This window comes from Vulpes vulpes, chromosome 9 (assembly GCF_048418805.1).
Source record: "Vulpes vulpes isolate BD-2025 chromosome 9, VulVul3, whole genome shotgun sequence".
Classification (NCBI taxonomy): domain Eukaryota; kingdom Metazoa; phylum Chordata; class Mammalia; order Carnivora; family Canidae; genus Vulpes; species Vulpes vulpes.
Genome location: NC_132788.1, coordinates 33,458,328 through 33,478,192, shown reverse-complemented (window position 1 = coordinate 33,478,192; position 19,865 = coordinate 33,458,328). Strand labels below are relative to the sequence as shown.

Genomic DNA, 19,865 nt, shown 5'->3' with positions numbered 1-19,865 from the left:
TTTCATGGTATTGTGGTCAGAAAAGATGCACAATAAGACTTTAATTTTTTATATCTGTTGTGAGTCGCTTTGTGGCCTAATATGTGATTTATTCTAGAAAAGGTTCCATGTGCACTTGAATGTGTACTCTGCTCTTTTAGGATGGAATGTGGAATGTGCTGAATACATTTGTTAAATCTATCTGTTCTAGTGTGTCATTCAAAGCTACCGTTTCCTTGCTGATTTTCTGTTTGGATTACCTGTCCATCAATGTAAAGTGAGGGGTTAAAGTCCCCTACTATCTGTATTACTATTGATTAATTCCTTTATGTTTGTTATTAGCAGTTTTATCTATTTGGGTGCTCCCATGTTGGGTGCATAAGTGTTTACAATTGTTATACCTCCTTGTGGAATAATTGTCCTCGTTACTATTATGTAGTGTCCTTCTTTGCCTCTTTTTACAGCCTGTGTTTTAAAGTCTGTTTTGCCTGATATAAGTGTTGCTACTCTGGTTTTCTTTTGACATTCATTTGCATGATAAATGTTTCTCCATCTCTTCACTTTCAATCTGCAGGTATTTTTAGGTCTGAAATGTATCTCTTATAGGCAGCATATAAATGGGTCTTGGTTTTCATCATTTTATCACTCTATGTCTTTTGACTGGAGCATTTAGTCCATTTATATTCAAATTAATATTAATAGATCTTTATTGCCATTTTGTTACTGGTTTTGTGGTTGTTTTTGTAGTTTTTCAAAAAAAAAAAAAGACTCTTAACTATAGAGAACAAACTGATGGTTCCCAGAAGAGAGGTGGGTGAGGGGATGAGTGAAATAAGTGATGGAGATTAAGAGTACACTTACTGGGCAGCCCGGGTGCCTCAGCAGTTTAGCGCTGCCTTCAGCACAGGGCGTGATCCTGGAGACTAGGGATCCAGTCCCACATCGGGCTCCCTGCATGGAGCCTGCTTCTCCCTCTGCCTGTGTCTCTGCCTCTGTGTGTGTGTGTGTGTGTGTGTGTGTGTGTCTTGAATAAATAAAATCTTAAAAAAAAAAAAGAGTACACTTATTGTGATGAGCACTGAGAAAGTACAAAATTCTTCCCTTCCCTTAGCCAAAAGGCCAAGAAGTGATAGAAAGTACAGAATTCTTGAATCACTATATTGTATACCTGAAACTAATAAAACACCATATGTTAATTATGCTGGAAATTTAAAATAAATAATTGAAAAGTTTTAAAAAATAAAAATGAAAGGAAGACATGTGGTCTAGGAATTGCCTGATTCCCAAGCAACAACAATAAAAAGTTTTAAGTTTTTTTCAACTTTGTTTTCATAGGGTAGATTTTATTTTGAAATATTTTTCATTTTGAATCTTTGTACCAAGTTGTTATTACTTTTTTAGAAATTGTTTAAATATGAAAATAAGCAAATTAAAATGCTTAATTTAAATTGTAAGATCACTTATAATTTAACTGGGTCTTTTTTTCAAAGAATGTGAAATAAACAAAGATTTTTCATACATGTCCCACCCCTCAACATTATTTCTGCCCAAGTTCTACGACAAGGTAATCAACATTGTTTGGTGCATATTCTTACAACATTTTTTCATGTATTTATTCCTAACTACATATGAATTTTAAAATGCTTATTGAAATGTTACTATACCTAGGCACCTGGGTGACTCAGTTGATTAAGCATCTGACTCTTGATTTTAGCTCAGGTCATGATATCACACTCTTGCCCTCTTTCTCTCCTTTTCAATAAATTAAGTAAGTAAGTAAGTAAGTAAATAAGTACCTGGCCCATGTGGCATGGGATACTGAGTGATCCTTAGTACCTGTCAGCCATTTTCTAGCATCAAACACTTTTTTTTTCAAAATTAGCTTGTCAATGTCTCTACAAGGTATCGCATGAACAGACTGCAAAAGTTCTCCCCTTATCTAAATTCAATACCCATAATATCTCTAATGGGAAAAGAAAATTTTGTGGTTATATGCAGGTTTGAACTCCAAATCTGCCGTTTCCGGATAGTTCAACTTTAGCCAAATAATTGAATGTTTTTATGCTGAAGTTTTGGGGACATAAATAACAAAAAGAAAAATAATGATTACCCCATCAATTATTCTGTGGATCAAATAGTTTATTATATGAAAGCAGGGAACATGCAACACTCAGAAGCTGTTATGTAGGAAATTCTCAGAGAAGGCTAGCTTTCATTGTTTGCAATTGAATTCCTTCTATTAGGCTCTGCTGTTTCTCATGCATATACCTTGACCTCCCCTTCCCTAGTCAGGTAAGTCTTTGTCAACAGCCTATAGTGCCTTGCCTCATAGGGATCATGCAGGGGATGTCCCACAAGAATTTTTTGCTGATAATATAGAAGGTTATCCCAGTTATCATAGATCTGGTTTTCACATAATTATTCCCAAAAGTCAGCAACTCAAAAAATAAATGTCATTCATAATTTCTAAATTTGTCTTTCTTTCTCTTTTCTGTTATTTATACATTCATATGTGTTGAATCATATATATTTATATTTATATTCAGGCACTCAAAAATAAATATTTTCCCAAATACAAGGATGGTAATTCCAAGACAATTAAAGATGAAAAAATAGCTTGTGTAGAATGTGCAATACACATAGCAAATTTTAAAAGTTCAATGAAAACTTACATACATGTTCTATATTTCATAGTAGATCATGAGTCCAACAGGATATTAACTTAAAGAAAAGTTGTAAACCATAAAATTATTTAGAAATAATCTATAAATTATGTGGCATAAAAGTCCTTAGAATGAATGAAATATGCCACAGGAATTAAACAAAATAGGTGACCATGGAAGTCTACAATCGAAAGCAATATTTGCTTGGGAAAGTCCAGATGTTGATGAGCTGTCTACTGAAGTTCAAGGTGGAAAGAAATCTATAATGTCTCACAGTATTTGCTGATCTTCCCAAGCCTTGATTCACCGAATATTTGCTTAAGTTTGGCATCATACATAAATGTCAAAGTTCACCTGGAAAAATTTGCCTCCAGAGCACCATGAGGATACCTGCAGCTGCCTGCATGGTACAATTTGAGAGCACATAAAGCACCACTAGCCTGAGAGTATCCTCTGGCGACTGTTACCACCCTCCCACCAACAGCATGCCTCCTAAAACAGCCATGGTTTGCAAACACCAATATTAACACATAAATATGCATTTTATTATATTTAGTGTTTTTGTTTTGTTTCATTTGTACTTTAACAACTTTCAAAGATAACTTGAGACTGTATACAACAAAAGCACAATGCAATTGCCCAAAGTCAATTAAAAGATTAAGACCAGACCAAGCATAAGAAATTTAGAACCTGACATTATATCAATTTCCTACTTTTGCCTTTTCTCCTTTAGAATGTTAACTCCTTAGGACAGAGAATTCTGTCTTACAACTGTGTCCCCAGCCTGTTAAAGGAGAGCCTAACACAGTAGGCACTCAACAAAAATATGCTGACTAAATAAGTAAACCGAGAAAGTGAGAAAAAAAAATAGGAGAGGGGAGTAAAAACATTTGTATTTCTATGATTCAAAATTTAACTCTGAGCTTGCTAGCTAGCATCCATGCCAAAGAGCATCATCAAAGGTTACAGAATTGTCTAGTGGAATGCCAAAAAACAAAAATGTTTTTCTGGTTCTGAATTTTTTCATGAGAAAGTTTCTTGGCAAGTATTGAGAAACATAAAAATCAATGTCTCTATAGATAAGGTTTTTATTAATGCTGTGTCAGACCTACTACTGTCTTGTATTAGGGAAATGAGAATGTATTTTGTATTTTTACATTGACAGCTATTAATATATAGTACTGATTCCTTATCAAGTTCTTACTAGAAAACAGAGCTCAGGGGATGAGTAACTATTGGTAAGACAGATGAAACAGCATGTAAAGAGCAGAACAATGCTTCACTAAGGACAGCAAGTCCTAGAGAAATGCTGCAGTGAGATCTGGATGGCTGAGAGCAAGGGGGGAATGAAACATTTCTACCTTGTGTCTTTGTATGGCTCTGTCTCCCATCAAATCTTTTTTAGGGTTCAATCCACATTTCAAGTACCAAGTATTTCTTAGTTTCTCTCCATCATCTGCCATGACTCAGACACTGTGCTGAGCATTAGCCATTCAAAGACGGTCAGTTACATATCCTCTTTCAAAGTGTTCACAGTCTAATGGAGTATGAGTTGTCTAACTCATATTAGTAATTCAGTAAGATGAATGTTATAATAAAATACTGTGCAGAGTGTCATGTTTGGAAGAAAGAGAATTATACTGACTGGGGAACCAGAAATCACCAAAAGGAAGTGGAATTAAGTTTTTAAGGATAAACTGGAGTTTGAAACAGAAAAACAGCAAGGAAGGGTAAAAGGAACAGTATGAAGATGGGAGAGAACATGGAATGTTCAAGGAATGGCAAATAGGCCAGTAAGGCATGGTGGTAGCATGTGTCAGAGTGAAGATGGAGTTGGTTTAGGTTGGAGTCTACTGCAGGGCAGGCTGTCCAGAAGCACATAGATAACCTGCATATCATGTTTCGGACCTTCTCTTCTCCACTGGGAAAGTACCATTGGAAAACAAATATTAAAAGAATGACATGGCCAAATTTGTAAATATATTCTCTCCCACCATCTTCGATCTCTTACTACAAGATGTTTAAACTACTTTAATAGCAATTACCACGTTTCTCCATGTATTTATTTCTCACTCTTGTCCTGTCCCTCTAATCCCATCTATTAGATTATAAAATCATTAAAGGAGGGAAACTATGCCTGGCTTATCTTTGCCCTCCTTGAAGCTTCCCTGGAGCATATTAAGTGATAAATAAATGATCATTCAATTGATTTCTTGTCAGTGTAATGATAAAACACACAGGGCCAACAAAGAGCCATGTCTCCCATGGGGAAGAAGCTAGACCTACACAAATTCCAAGAAATTAGAAAATGGCTGTGGCTTATCAGAGTTTTAAGCTGAATTATTAATAATGGATGCAGAATATATGAAAGAGAAAAATACAAAGAAAAAAATTCCAAGCAATTCAAATTCCTTAAGAGCATAGAGTCAGGGGGCAGAGAAGATTTAAAGATGTAGGAAAATGCTTTATTCCTCAAAATTTCAAAATCTTTCTATTCTACCTGCTAAATTGAAACTCCTTAATGTTTTTGGCATTTATCTCACCTCTTTACTCATTAAAGACACCTAATTAGTTCTTTTCACTCTATTTCATTTTCTGTGTCTATTACACCAGCATAGAATTACCAAAAGTGCTATTTGAAATAAAACATAAAATCTCAGGGAAATAAAGGAGATGTTTGCCGTTGTATTTCTTTTGATTACAACCTTTTAATTGTGGGGTGTTGACTGACATGAAAATCTCTGAAGCATGATTTTCCAGTGAGTTTGGGCCACCTGGAAACCTCCCTTGTTCATCCATGTTGAATGAACATTTTCCCTAGCCCATGTGCATGTTCTAGCAGCAATAACTGGATTGCAAATTAAACCCAAACCTATAGAGCTATTATTTTCTTTTTCACTGTGCAAGCAGTTTTTAAGCTATACCTAATCCTCACAACTGGATCCTGTCAGATGGCGCCTCTTTAAAACCAAAATACAAGTTAATAAGCAGGTGATTAAATTTGCCTCCAGCAAACACTCCTTATTTTAAAAAATGAACTAAAAAGTGTTTCATCATTCAGAAGTTTACTTTAAGCTTCCTCATATAATGTTTTTTATGAAGGTTTAAAATTTATCCTATTATGTTTACTTTGCACTACGTATAGTTAAATCAATAGCAGAACTCTGATATTAGCAGAAATAGCAGAAAACTGATCCACAGTTTTATTAGTATGATATATTGCTTAAGATTCTTGGTTGTGGAAACCATAATATATTGGTAGTTAAGTGTATGGTTAAGATAATGAGCTCTGAAGTCATTGTCTGGGTTTGAATCTTGGCTCTTCTAATCACATTTTCTGCCTCAGTTTCCTTCTTTGTAAACTAGTGCCTGTTATGAGAATTTTAAATGAAATAATCTAAATAATGATGCTTTAAATAAATAAATAAATAAATGCATGAATGAATAAATAAATAAATAAATGTGCTTGACATAATGCCTATCTCACAATGAGCAGTACATTGTTAGCCATTATCATTATCAGGATTATTATCAGTAGTGCTTATGCTAGATGAAGTTATTAAGTAGCTGATGTTCTATAGCAGGGGTTGGCAAACTCTTCCTGTAAAAGTCTGGATAAATATTTTAGGTTTTGGCAATCATAAAATCTCTGTGGCAACTACTAAACTCTGGCGTTGTTCTTCAAAGACAAAGACATTCACATGGTCACACTCTAAATGCAATCAGGAGTCAAAAGTCCCTGCTTCTGAAAGGATCAATTCAGACCTCTCACTGTCTGGATACATCCTTCCAGATCTCTCATTCAGTTATTCCCACTACACTTTCCCTTTGCTTTCATTGGGCCTCCAGTCCCTTAAGCTCTTTATGATCAAACTCCTACCCATGAATCCAAATCCAGGGTAGATTTTAGAATCCACCCCCCCATCTTGCTGTTATTCCCAAGGACCTCAACCATTCCCCTTCCATTTTACCTGTGTGTAAAAACCTGGAGTATCTTATCTCCACATCTTCATCTGGACTGCTGAGCTCTGGTGAAGAGAAGTGGGCAATCACACTGATTAATGATGCTATAAATACATTTAACTTCAACTAGGTCCTCACCTTTGCCCATAAATCCCTCTTTAAAAAAAAAAAAAGGTTTTATTTATTTGAGAGAGAGAGTGCATAGAAGTGGGGGAGGGAAAAGCAGACTCCCTGCTGAGCAGGGAGCCTGACATGGAGCTCAATCTCAAGACCCTGAGATCATGACCTAAACCGAAGGCAGACACTTAACCCATTGAGCCACCTAGGCGCCCCTGCCCATAAATCCTTAAGGAAATGTTCCCCTTTCTCTACATCAGCTATTTCAGATTGTCTCCTGTCCTCATAAACTTCCCAATCCTCAGAAATCTCAAGATAGGAGCTCTCCTTTCTTTCAATTACAAATTTATCTAGATTACCTCTTGCCCCTTCTCTCTCTCCCTTTCTCTCTCTCACATACACACTTCAATTATTTCTCTCCTTTAATAATGGAAGAACTGTTCTCTTCCAATCTGAAGTCATTTGTACTATAATAACCCATTTCCTCTTACATCCTGGAAGACCCGGTCTATTCATCACCCCCACTTTCTTGCATGGGTCATCTGCTTCTTCCTCTCACCTATCTAATTCCATTAGCACTGAAACATGTTCCTGAGCCACTTCTTAAACAAAGAAACCCACTAGATTTCATACTTTTGCCCACCTACTAACTCTGTCTCTCCTCATTTCTATAAAATTCTCAAAACAGTCAATAGCATATACAATCTATATTTTCTTTCCTTTCAGAGTTTCTCAACATATGTAGAACCTGGCTTAAATCTCTGTCACATACACCAAAACTGCTGTTGCCAATGTTGCTAAATGTTTCCAGTTGCTAAGTCAAAGGATACTTCTTCCTTCACAAGACATTTCCTTGCCCAGTTTCCATGACACCTTAGTCTCCTGGTTTTCTCCCAACTCTCTGGAGGATTGTTTCCTTTTCTCTCTCTCTTTCCTTGATGACCTTATCTACCCCCATGTCTTATAGTACCACCCATGGGCTAATAATTCCCAATCTAGTTTTGCTCTCTTTTATTATGTACTCTGAACCAGTATCTCAAATTGCCTTCCAGAAATCGCTAACAGAGTTCTTAATTGCAAAAGGTGCAAATCAAAATTAAATTTTTTTTTCTCAAAACTTCTTCCCCTATTTGTATCATGTGAGTTAATGGCACCATCCAACCCATTGTTTGAATAAGAAATCTATAATCCTTCCTCAGCCTCATCTCTTCATTTAATCAATCAGATTTCTGTCCTATCTTCTACCTATTGCTTCAGTTCACTGTTGTCCATCCCAGTGTTACTTATTCAGACTTCTGTCATCTTTCTTTTTAATCTATTAGTTGTGCTCCTTAATGGCAAGAAATATTCTTTGGTCAACATGAGTGCAAAACAAATTTTTTTTTTCAAAACAAATTAGTGATAGGAGTTGTGGCAATTCACAGAATGAGGCCCATAGTGTATGCTGGAAGCAAGACCACAAGGCCAGAAATAGGCTCATGTATGGTTACCACTGCTGTGGTAATGGTCCACACCATTACCACCAGCTAAATGGTCCACACCACAGCTTCCACCTCCCACTCTCTGCACAGCCACCACTCCTGCCCCTCCATACTGCAAGCTGCTGCATCTACAGCTACTACCAGAAGTCAGAATGTTTTCTCCATGGAACCTGCCTTGAAGTCCAAGATGGATGCATATAATTGCCATGTGTCAAGACTTGTGCCAGGCTCCAAGGGGCTGGGAAAGCAAATATTTGGAGAATCCATGTTCCATTATGATAAGTGAGCTTAGTTTCTCACTGAGGCTCAAAACATGAATTATCCAAAGCTAATAAGGATGTTCAGATGATGGGCAACCAAAGATAAAGCAATGATAAATATATACAGCCTGAGAATAGGATACAAACCTTCCCATTGACTTTCATCTTGCCTTCCTCTTCCCCTGACTCAATCCCTGAGTTTCTTTCTAAAATGCAACTCTGGTGATACTTCTCATGTACTTAACAGTCTTCTTTGTCCTCTAACTGCACCTAAGATAAAATTCAAGTTCTTGACATGGTTTCAGGATTTCTGACACCACTCCTGCTTTCTAACTTTTTCTCTGGTGACTTTCCCCCATCTCCAGATAGATTTCTGTTTCACCGAACCTCTCTGAGTTACCTGAGTCTGCCGTACTCTCCCTGGGATCCACAACTTTGGCCATCCTTCTGCCGGTGTTCTCTTTACCTGCCTAACTCTCCCTCATTCTTCACATACCATTTTATAGGCTTCATCTTCCATAAAACTTTTCTTGATCATATAACCCTGTTATCCCCTCTGAGTGCTAACATAACACTTTGTTCTTCTCTCATCATAGCTCTTGACACGCTAAATTATATATGGTCATTACTTATTTAAATCCCCCATACACTAAGGTCCATGAGGGCAGAAACCTGTTTTTTTTTAAATTACATTTTCCAATCTCTCTCACATTGAGTTCAATACAAAAAATTAATTTCTCTAAGGCCAAAAACAAATAAACAGACCAACAGAGAAGAGAAACTTCTCTTCCAAAGAAAAATAAATTTTGAAATTTGAAAAATAAATAAATGAAAATATGGTATGCTTTTCCTTCAGAATATCAATATACTTTTGGCCCTAGCATCTCTCTCTTCCAATTTTCATGTCTTCTGAATTATTGTTGCCTGGTAGCTTATATCTTCACATGTTTTAAGAGTTGACCCTGACCTTGACTTCTCCTAAACCATCTACCATTTTTGCTGACTGAAGGGCTAATTGTAATTCAAGGTTCTGTCCTGGGAGAAACTAATCTGCCTTCTCGGGACAAACTATGAAAGACTTTAAAATAAGCAATACAGAACTGGTATCTTTTCAATGAAATATTTGGTAGGGTCTCCTTCCAAGGTCATCTGATTTTATTGTGGTCTTTACATTTACTGTCTTTAATCAGGTAATTTTATAATTTGTAAATTGAAAAAACCTGGTAACAATGCAAATTATACTTCAGCATAGATATACAAATAATTTTTTTCCAGTAAAAATACTATTAGTTTGTTTGTACTCCATAGAAATGACTCCAAACATTATATTTTATTGCTCTCGATATATTAACCAGTTTCAAATTTATTAGTAAATTCATTTTAGCATTCTTGATTGTCTGCATATACACTTACACACTTATATATACATATATATTATACTTATATATGTATCCATATACTTTAGAGTCTGCTTTGAAATACTTATATATCGGGGCAGCCGGGGTGGCTCAGCGGTTTGGTGCCACCTTCAGCCCAGGGCCTGATCCTGGAGACCTGGGATCGAGTCCCACATCGGGCTCCCTGCATGGAGCCTGCTTCTCGCTCTGCCTGTGTCTCTGCCTCTGTGTGTGTGTGTGTCTCATGAATAAATAAATAAAATCTTTAATAAAAAAAAATACTTATATATCTTACCAGTTTCCTCATTAATTAGGTAAACAAAACCTCGCATGAATGTTTATTTTGATGCTTGTATATTTGCCATGATTTTACTTTTTTTTTTCCCTTTTTGTGGCCAGAAACAAGCTCCAAGCTTGCTTGCTTGCTTTCTTCCTTTCTTTCTAAATTTTTTTTTTAATTTTTATTTATTTATGATAGTCACAGAGAGAGAGAGAGAGAGGCAGAGATACAGGCAGAGGGAGAAGCAGGCTCCATGCACCGGGAGCCTGACGTGGGATTCGATCCCCGGTCTCCAGGATCGCGCCCTGGGCCAAAGGCAGGCGCCAAACCGCTGCGCCACCCAGGGATCCCCTCTTTCTTTCTTTCTTTCTTTCTTTCTTTCTTTCTTTCTTTCTTTCTTCTTTCTTCTTTCTTTCTTTTTTTCTTTCTTTCTTTTTAAGACTTTATTTATTTATTCATGAGACACAGAGAGAGAGAGGCAGAGACATAGAGGGAGAAGCAGGCTCTTCGCAGGAAGCCTGATGCAGGACTCGATCCCGGGACAGGATCTTGCCCTAAGCCAAAGGCAGATGCTCAACCACTAAGCCACCCAGGCATCCTTTTTTTTTTTTTTTTAAGATTTTATTTATTTATTCATGAGAGACACACAGAGAGAGGGAGAGACATAGAGGGAGAAGCACAAGCTCCAAACTTTCTATTACTGTTCCCCAGATTTGACTTCCCACTGAGAACCATGACCACTAGAACACTAGTATGTGGTCTCTCCTTCTACCCTCATAAACTTCCAAGCTCCTACCAATGTTTCTGGATTTTGAGATTCAGAAAGCTTTGACCTTAAGGGAAAGTGGCACACAAACTGAAAGAGAATTTTCTAGTTCCTGATACTTAAGTCTTGGGAGAAGGCTAGGTAGGAAAGTAAAAGCTAATAGGTACTTAGGATGAAAAGTATGAAAGTATGAAAAGTAAAATCAGGCTATATATTTTCATATTTAATTTTGTTTTTTCTATATTATATATTATATACATAATAATCTCTATGTTTGATGTGCCTTTTAAAAATCATATATTAACTGCCTACGTCTCGTGAACAAAACATATTAAAATATACAAAACTGAATACATCTTCTCTCCATATATGAACTATATTTAAAGAATCAGTGAGGAATCAAAATGATTCCATTCTGGAGCACAGACAGGACAAAGCAATTACAATAATATTATAAAGAGGCAGATAGTGACAAAACCAGTCCAATAGATTTGTAAGATTTACTAGGAGAATGGGGGTAATATGGTTTAGTAGATAGGATAGTACTAGAATATGGAGGATCTCATAATTCAAGTATAACAGAGTAATCTTTCTAAGAGGATGCCTACAACACAAGTACAACTTTTGACTAAAGAAAACATGGTAGGTTAATATTGAGCTTTAGGATCTGATTACATATTTTCTGTTAAATTGACAGATTCTATGAATCACTGTATCCTATGTGGTAGTAAGTCCTTGAGGTAGATTTCTAGAACCCCTTTACATAATGTTCTTTGAGATTGGAGACTTACAGGAGTCAAAAATGCAAGCTGGCTCATTTTTGGTCATAGGAGAGAAAATGACATGTCACTTAATAAGACAAAATCTCATCACTCTAAGAATCCCTAGATGGGAAACTACTTCTGGACAAGCAACCCAATTCTGAGGAACACTTCCCTTATGGAGAATGAATTTCTTATTAAGTTTACTCCTGACCCAGCCTATAAAGTTGAGTTTCACAACATCCAATAAGCTTCCTTTGTTGACATCTAGACTCAACCTTGAGGCAAATTTCCCTTCTGAAGTTTTCCAGATCTTCCCTCTATCATTCTATGAACAATATATAGAAAAAGAATAGCATACTTAGAGTAACAGGAGAGTCATTACCTCATAATATTTAGTTCAAAATGCAGTGGAATTTCAGCTGCTGCCCCATTATTTTGCAGATCATGAAACCAGTAGTGGCATTTCTATATAATGAACATGGAAATGCTGGTGGTATTTCCATATAAATGTCCTATACAAGGCACAAAGTTCTCTCACATGTCCTTAAAAGATTGTTAGGTTCTCATAGCAACAAAGCTCTTTTAGTTTTCCTTTAATACTCTAATTTTTATATCATGTTATTTGTTTAATGTCTTTTCTACTTCTCCCCTTTACAATCCCATATGACTTTTAATTCTTTGAATATAAGGACTGTGACCTCAGTCTAGATCAAGAGTCAGCAAACTGACCCAAACCCTGGGCCAAATCCATCTATCCATCTCACCACCTGTTTCTATGTGACCTGCAGACTAACAATTATGTGTGTGTGTGTGTGTGTGTGTGTGTATATATATATATATATATATATATATATATATATATATATAATCTTAAAATCTTTTTTTAAGAGACGACAGTGAGAGAGAGGGAGGTTGGAGGAGGGGCAGAAGGAGAGAAAGAATTCCAAGCAGACACGGGGCTTGATCTCATGACCTGAGATCATGACCTGAGCCAAAATCAAGAGTCGGATGCTGAACTGATTAAGCCACCCAGGTGTCCCTATATATTTTAACTGTTGAAAAAAAATCAAATTCAAAGGAAAAATAATATTTTTGACATGTAAAAATTATATAAAATTCAAATACCAGTGTCCATAAATAAAGATTTGCTGGCACTTAGCCATCCTTATTCATTTATATATTGTCATTGGCCAGTCATGTCGCAATGCAAAGTTGATCTCCAGTCCAGATCAAGACTCTTGTTTATCTCTTCCTGGCTGAGAAAACCAGAGAGCTCAGGGAAGAAGTCAGCCTTCTTGCTTTCTTCCTGCATGTCTGACAGGGAATCGTAGAAGGAGTCATGGGAGGAAGTCTCCGACATATTTCAATAGTCTTCATACACTCTTTGTTTGCTTTCAACAGGAAGGCCAGAGGCATTGTGTCTTTGTACAACAGAGACGTACAGCCCACAAAGTCAAAAGTATTTACATTTGGCCTTTGGTAAAACAATTTGCCAATCTCCAGTCTAGAAAATTACCATACCTCTAGCACCTGAAACTTAATAAGTTATTATTAATTATGTGTTGAAATAACTATTGAATGAGTAAATATGAATGCATATAAATGGACACAAGGAAAAACTGAAACAAGATTTCAAGTATTTCATTGAAAATTAAAGATAAATGAAAGTTGAAATCCAAATATATTTGTGGTTTAGAGTGAGATAAACAGAATCAGATTTACTTAAAGTATCAGTAAGCCACTAATCTCATAACATTAATGAAATCAGAGCTTTAATGAGGTATATAGTGGGGGGAGATAGAAAAGAAGGAGGCTCTAAGAAGAGCAGAATGCCCTACTATATTTTTAATGCCTGCTGCAGATATTTTTTTTTAGCTATTCAATGGTGGTTAGTAAGATACTTAATATTCACTCACAGGGAAAATATTAAATTAAAGTGATAAATAATAAATGCAAGTATACTTAATATTTCTCCCAACTTGAATAAGAGAAAAAAAAGTATTTTTACAAAACTTTATTTGTTCACTTTAATGTTTCTCCCAACTTGTAAATTAGTAGTATTATGATAATACACACAACACACACACACAACCATTACTACTAACGGCAAACTCTCTCTATGTCGTCTTGCAGAACACAAGAAATAAACTGGTTTCCAGTGCCTCCGGCCTTCCTGTTGAAAGCAAACAAAGAGTGTATGAAGACTATTGAAATATGTCGGAGACTTCCTCCCATGACTCCTTCTACGATTCCCTGTCAGACATGCAGGAAGAAAGCAAGAAGGCTGACTTCTTCCCTGAGCTCTCTGCTTTTCTCAGCCAGGAAGAGATAAACAAGAGTCTTGATCTGGCCCGGAGAGCGATAGCCAACTCTGAAACAGAAGATTTTGACTCAGAAAAGGAGATCTCACAGATTTTCAACACTTCTCCTGTAAGTGTCTGTGAAAATCCTTCCCATAAGGAGACCAGATTTGGAGAACCAACCTCCTCAGGAAGACCTCATGGTAACAGGCCAACACCTGTCCAACCTCTGCCAGAACAAACTGACCGTATCTCTTCATCTGCTTCAAAGAGGAAACCTGCCAAATCACCCTTGCTTGCCAGTCCCAGCTATATCCGGAGCCTCCGAAAGGCTGAAAAACGTGGTGCAAAAACTCCCAACACAAATGTAAAGCCCAAACCAGCATATCAAGTTAAGACTGGCCCCCAGAGCCAGCTATGTGACAAGGCAGCTAATTTCATTGAGGAGCTGACATCCATATTTAGAGAAGCAGCAAAGCCAAGAAATAGAAGCCCAACTGGGGAGTCCTCATCACCAGACAGTGGGTACTTGTCTCCTAAAAATCAGCCGTCAACTCTGATGAGTGCCTCAGCCAGCCAGAGCCCCACTGGAGACCAACAGGAGATAGAAGCGAAGGTCAAGTTACCCAAATCCAGGCACTGCTACCAAGCAGACCAGGACAAGGCAGTGCCAACCAATAACATCTCTCACCCACAGCCCCAGAATGCACTCCACTTCCCCTCAGCTCCACGATTCATCCAGAAGCTTCGGAGCCAAGAAGTGGCAGAAGGAAGTAGAGTTTACTTGGAGTGTAGAGTCACTGGAAACCCAACTCCTCGAGTCAGGTAAGAACTTTTTATTGTGAATATCAAATGATTTGTGTTGACTTTTGATTTTACTTTAATGTTCAACGAGAAGAAATTTCCTGTATAGTGAGCCCTCTGGAGCCTGACATGATGTTTTCAAATACCTGCAAGGAAAAAGCATCCCAGAATCGCAAATACCAGTTGTAGTAGATATCACTGGTGGGATGTGCCTGTTATCGTGAACCATGTGCTGCTAAGGAGAAGGCAAAGTATCAGACAGGCATAGAGGAGCACAAATAGGTCATTAAATAGGACTCTGGTATGAATAACATCCCAGGAAACTTAAAATGTAAACTGATTCATTTAAGGTACCATGAAAGTGTGTGCATAACTTGAATACGAGGTGCTGAAGATGGTTGAAAGTGTGGCTAAAAACTGGAAAACTGGAAGTTTTCTGCCAGTACAGAGATGTAAGGCACAGATATGCAGAGGCCAACCACAAGATTTACCCCCAAATATATAATCTGATGTAAGGCCTGGGCTAAGTGGGCACATATTCAGTTTAAAAAAGCATACCCACATACCTTCAATGTGATGCAACCAAGGAAACAAAGAAAGATAAACCATGGTGAAAGTCATACAGGTCTGTCGCTCATACACCAGCTCTGGCCACTACAGCCAGAGGTATAGCAAAAAAACAAAACAAAACAAAAAAACAATTACATGAGCATGAGGCTAGTTGGAATCCATATACACTTACACCCCCATGACTATTCTAATGTCTAGAGTTCTTCCTTCTTGCAGAGTTCATACTTTCTCTGCAAAAAGTTAAAGAAGGGTGACCTTGGAATCAAATTGCAGTGTTTCCAATCATGGCTCCACCTTTTGCCAATTGTGTCATTGAGGCAAGTTACTTTGTGACTTAGTTTTTTTATCTGTGAAATGGGAATTAAAATAATGCCTACCTCATTCTATTTCATAAGGACCAAGTAAAATAATATGTGAAAAAATAAAATAGTGCTTTGCCCCTTGTGACTGCTGTGTTAGTAGTACCTAATACTTTTATTATTTCTCATTACTTAATTTTATATGCCAAAATGAAAATAACATTACAAACTGGATTATACTACAAAAATAAGCCATTTATTCATTCAGTTATTTTGAAAGTTTTGCTTTTATTAATGAAGGATGTTTTACTTGGATTACGTAAATATTAAAAAGTAAACTCAAAATTGTGAAATTTGGCAAAATGTTAAGCAGGCATCATTGGCTAAAAATTGCAATACTGGTACATTCTTATTAATATAGCATTTCACAAGCCACAAACTTGACCTCTTACCCTACATCCACTAATAGACACTCCGCTAGAGTTGGTCTCTTAGTTTGACAGGTTATTGCTCACAAACATGAAGTAAACATTAGCATTATTGGCTAAAAAGTGGTGTAATTAAAGGCAGGGAATTTTTTTTTTTCCAACCAATTTGTTCAACTAATTCCTCTGGAGTCAGTTTTTACAGTAATTTTACTATATTTCTTTTAGAAACTGACAGCAGGGGGCAGTAAAAAACTTCTTACTGGATTCATTCCATTCAAGATGTCATCCTAAATTCTGCATTTATGTATCTTTTCGATACAGAATTTTTCTTATCATTTTTGCCTATGATGGAGATGAAATTGTGTGGTTCTTTTGGATTCTACTTAGATTGCTTTCAACCTACTAATCTTGTGAACAAATAATTCTTTGTGACTAATACTTTCATACGTCATTCAAAACAGTTTCACAGGTTTTCATACTACATATGACTCCCACTGACATTAACCTCCAAAATAAGCCCCTTTCAAAAAAATTTTTTTTAATTTTTAAAAATATAAAGAAAAACAAAAAACAAAATAAGCCCCTTTCAAACATATTACTGTGGCAAGTAAATATACTACTATGCCCTTTCAAAAATGACAAAAACACTCTGTTTAATATCAAAGGGTTCATTCAAGTGAGCAGACCATAATTATTATATTAAGGTTCACTTAAACATTTAGTAATTTGGGGAACATCAAATTCATGCTTCTGTGTCCCTTCTTTTTACTGGGATTGAGGGCGTTAACTTAGTTAGTAACTACAGAATTATTAACTAGTTTTCTCTTGTCACCTCCTGGTCTAGCAAAGTCCATGACCAATGTCCTTAAACATTACAAGTTATGCCCTTCTAGAGTTAATTAAGTCTTAGATGAAATGCACCATTGTTTAAAATTAGCTGGTCATTTTTGTATCCTTTGGAATTTTTGTTTGTTTTGTTTTGTATTTTGAGAGGGAAATGTACTGGATTTTCTTAATTTCTGTTCCAAAGATTTTGGTACTCTCTTTTATGCATTTGTAGGTATACCAAATGCCTAAGAACACTGAGTTCCTTTTCCACATGAGACATGAGAGTCTAAAAAGATCATCTTCTTTGAAGGAAACTTCATATGAAGAACACTACCTTTAATAAAATGTGCCCTCCTCTGGAGCATTTTAGAACCTGGCTCAGACTCAGTCAGTCCAGGAGACTCTAAACCCAGAGATTGCACAGACCTATTGATTGCTAGGCTACCTCCTAAGATCCCAGAAGCAGGTAACAGGACCCATAGAGAGCAAGGGGTATCAGAGGAACCTGAAGCAACCAATAAGCAGAAGACCAACAGACGATGACTGGTAAGCATAGAGACATTCAGTTATTGAGAAGTCAGTAGCTATAGGGCAGGTGAGTAAGATGTGGTGCAATTGCCAATGGTAAGGTCCAGACTTACTTCAAAGAAATGCATCACAGGAAAAGATGGCAGCAGGTATCTGCATCCAGATACAGGGTCTGAAGCACAGGGAGAAAGTTCTGCCCTTCAGGAATTTAAGGAAAAGGCAAGGCTACTGCTCCAAAGGACAATAGGAGAGGCGCAGTTCAGGAAATAGAGACTCAGGTATGGTTAAATGAGGTGAGACTTTAGTGACTAAACTTGTGCTGCGTCCAGAATAGGGAAACAAATTGTTAGACTAACATGGCTGGGCTACTAAGCTGCTGGCCTGGAGCTACTTAAATTTGGCCTGAATAGAAATTTGGTCTGGGAAACTGGACATAGTGAAACTTAATGAAGGTAGATAAAGTGGTCCCAGCAAAAGGGAGGATTGGTGGAAACAGTAGGATCGAAGCCAGGCCAGTTCAGTCCAAGGCTTTTCTACTTTATTCTCCCACAAATATATGGCATAAATATCAGATATAACCACAAAGAGAACTGAAAAAAATGTATTTTCCTTCTTTATTTTTGCATAGTTCCAACACAACCTCAACAAAAAGAGAAAGGCTGGTGGAAGAAAGCTTATGTATAGTAACTGAGGCTGTATACAATCTAGATACTACTCAAATTACACACAAATCATTTGTTAACATTTTGAATTATTACATTAAATTAAATCAAGTCAGAATTTACCCATTTTTCTGATATGTCCCAGTGTTTGGTATTTCTCATGCACTACTTTATAATAGTAGCTATAAAACATGTTCCCTTACATCACTCACTTTCCCTGTTCCCTCCACTCTCAGCTTTTGTGAGTTGGAGAAAAATTCACGAAGAATTTTAGTTCAAAAGTACTATAACAATGAGACCTCTCATTTTCACTTTATATTTTTAAAAATATTTTATTATGGCAACCATATATTTCAAACCATTTTAAAGAAACTGAGAAATAGGGAATTATTTGCCTACTAATAGAAAAATAATTAATTAATCATAGAGACTAGAATATAACTCAGGTCTTCTAATTCCTGATCAGGTACTGAGTGACTCACAAGAAGATTTGGCCACTGTCACTACTGTTTTGCTTGTTGTGGATGGCTTACTGACAAGCTCCAGAAATGGAGATGAGCAAAACTGCCACCTGGAATTCATTCCAAATACCTTTAAAGAAAATAATATCTTGATAATTTCCACAATATTTTTCTATTAAAAAAAAACACACACACAGAGCCATTCATGGTTATTCTCTTTCTTTGCAGTAAGTTAATACTGCAAAGTAAGTCAATCAACATAAACGAAAAAATGTTTGGGCATGGGGGAAAGCAGAAATTCCCCATCAAGTAACTACAAACAAAATAAATTATTCTCAATTTATAAACAGTAGTCCAAACCATCCTCATATTCAAATTGTATTTTGAGGTAAATGTGAACATACTCAGAGAAAAACACCTTTAAATGTCCACTTATTGCAGTAAAAGTGAGTCCAGCAGTAGTCCAAGCACATTTAATATTCTAAGTACAATTACACCTAATCATAAGGAGGCTATTACATCATCATTATTAGCCTAGTAAAGTTTTAATGAATATACAAAATTACATTCTTTCCTTCAAAAATAAAAAATCTAGTACCTCCAATGCTTCCAAATTAGTTTACATTAGTGAGACATTGATCATCATCAAAACCCAAAACAAGAGAATTAGCCATATCAAATCTATGCATGCTGTCTGTAGAAATTTCCATCTCCTCAAAAGAAAATAGAAACAAACCACCGATTCACTTTTTTTCCTAGGAGTATCAGTATATTCCAGTTATTGACTACTTTGGTTTGGGAAAATGTGGCAATAGCACCACTAGCTAGTAGGTTATAAACATGTGGTGATTGTTAAGATTCAGATGGTAGAGTTCCAGGAGTATTGTTTGTTTTTTGTTAAAGAGTATCTTCACAATGCGACACCAGATATTACCATTAGATTACCAGAATGAAAGATTGACCATGTTGTTACATGAACATGAAATGTAAATAGGTATAAATAATTTGGGGAATAATTTTGTGATATACAATAAAGCTGAAGGTGTACATAACCTAAACTTTCATGTAATTACCAATTGCCTACTGGACATCTCAGCTCAGATATCTAATAGGTATATCAAATTTAATATATCCAAAACTGAACTTGTGGATCTCCTCTCCTCCAAAACCCTTCTCTTTCTAAATCTTCTGCATGTCAATAAGTGACAATCTTCCTTCCAGCTATTTAAGAGAAAAATTCTGGGGTCATCCTTGGCTCTTCATTTTCTCACATCTCACATCATCCAATCCACCCAGCAAATGCAGTTGGCTCTGC

General features: G+C 36.5%; 1 protein-coding gene across 3 annotated transcripts in view; it reads left to right on the top strand.

Annotated features, from left to right (window-relative positions):
• Window positions 1-19,865, top strand: part of PALLD (palladin, cytoskeletal associated protein) — a 401,027-nt gene that overhangs the window by 12,387 nt on the left and 368,775 nt on the right. For all 3 annotated transcript variants that reach the window (XM_072719731.1, XM_072719730.1, XM_072719732.1), the window contains exon 2: window positions 13,804-14,795. In XM_072719731.1, coding sequence (XP_072575832.1) covers window positions 13,885-14,795 — 911 coding nt within the window. In that variant the 5' untranslated portion in view covers window positions 13,804-13,884. The remainder of the gene's footprint in view (window positions 1-13,803; window positions 14,796-19,865) is intronic.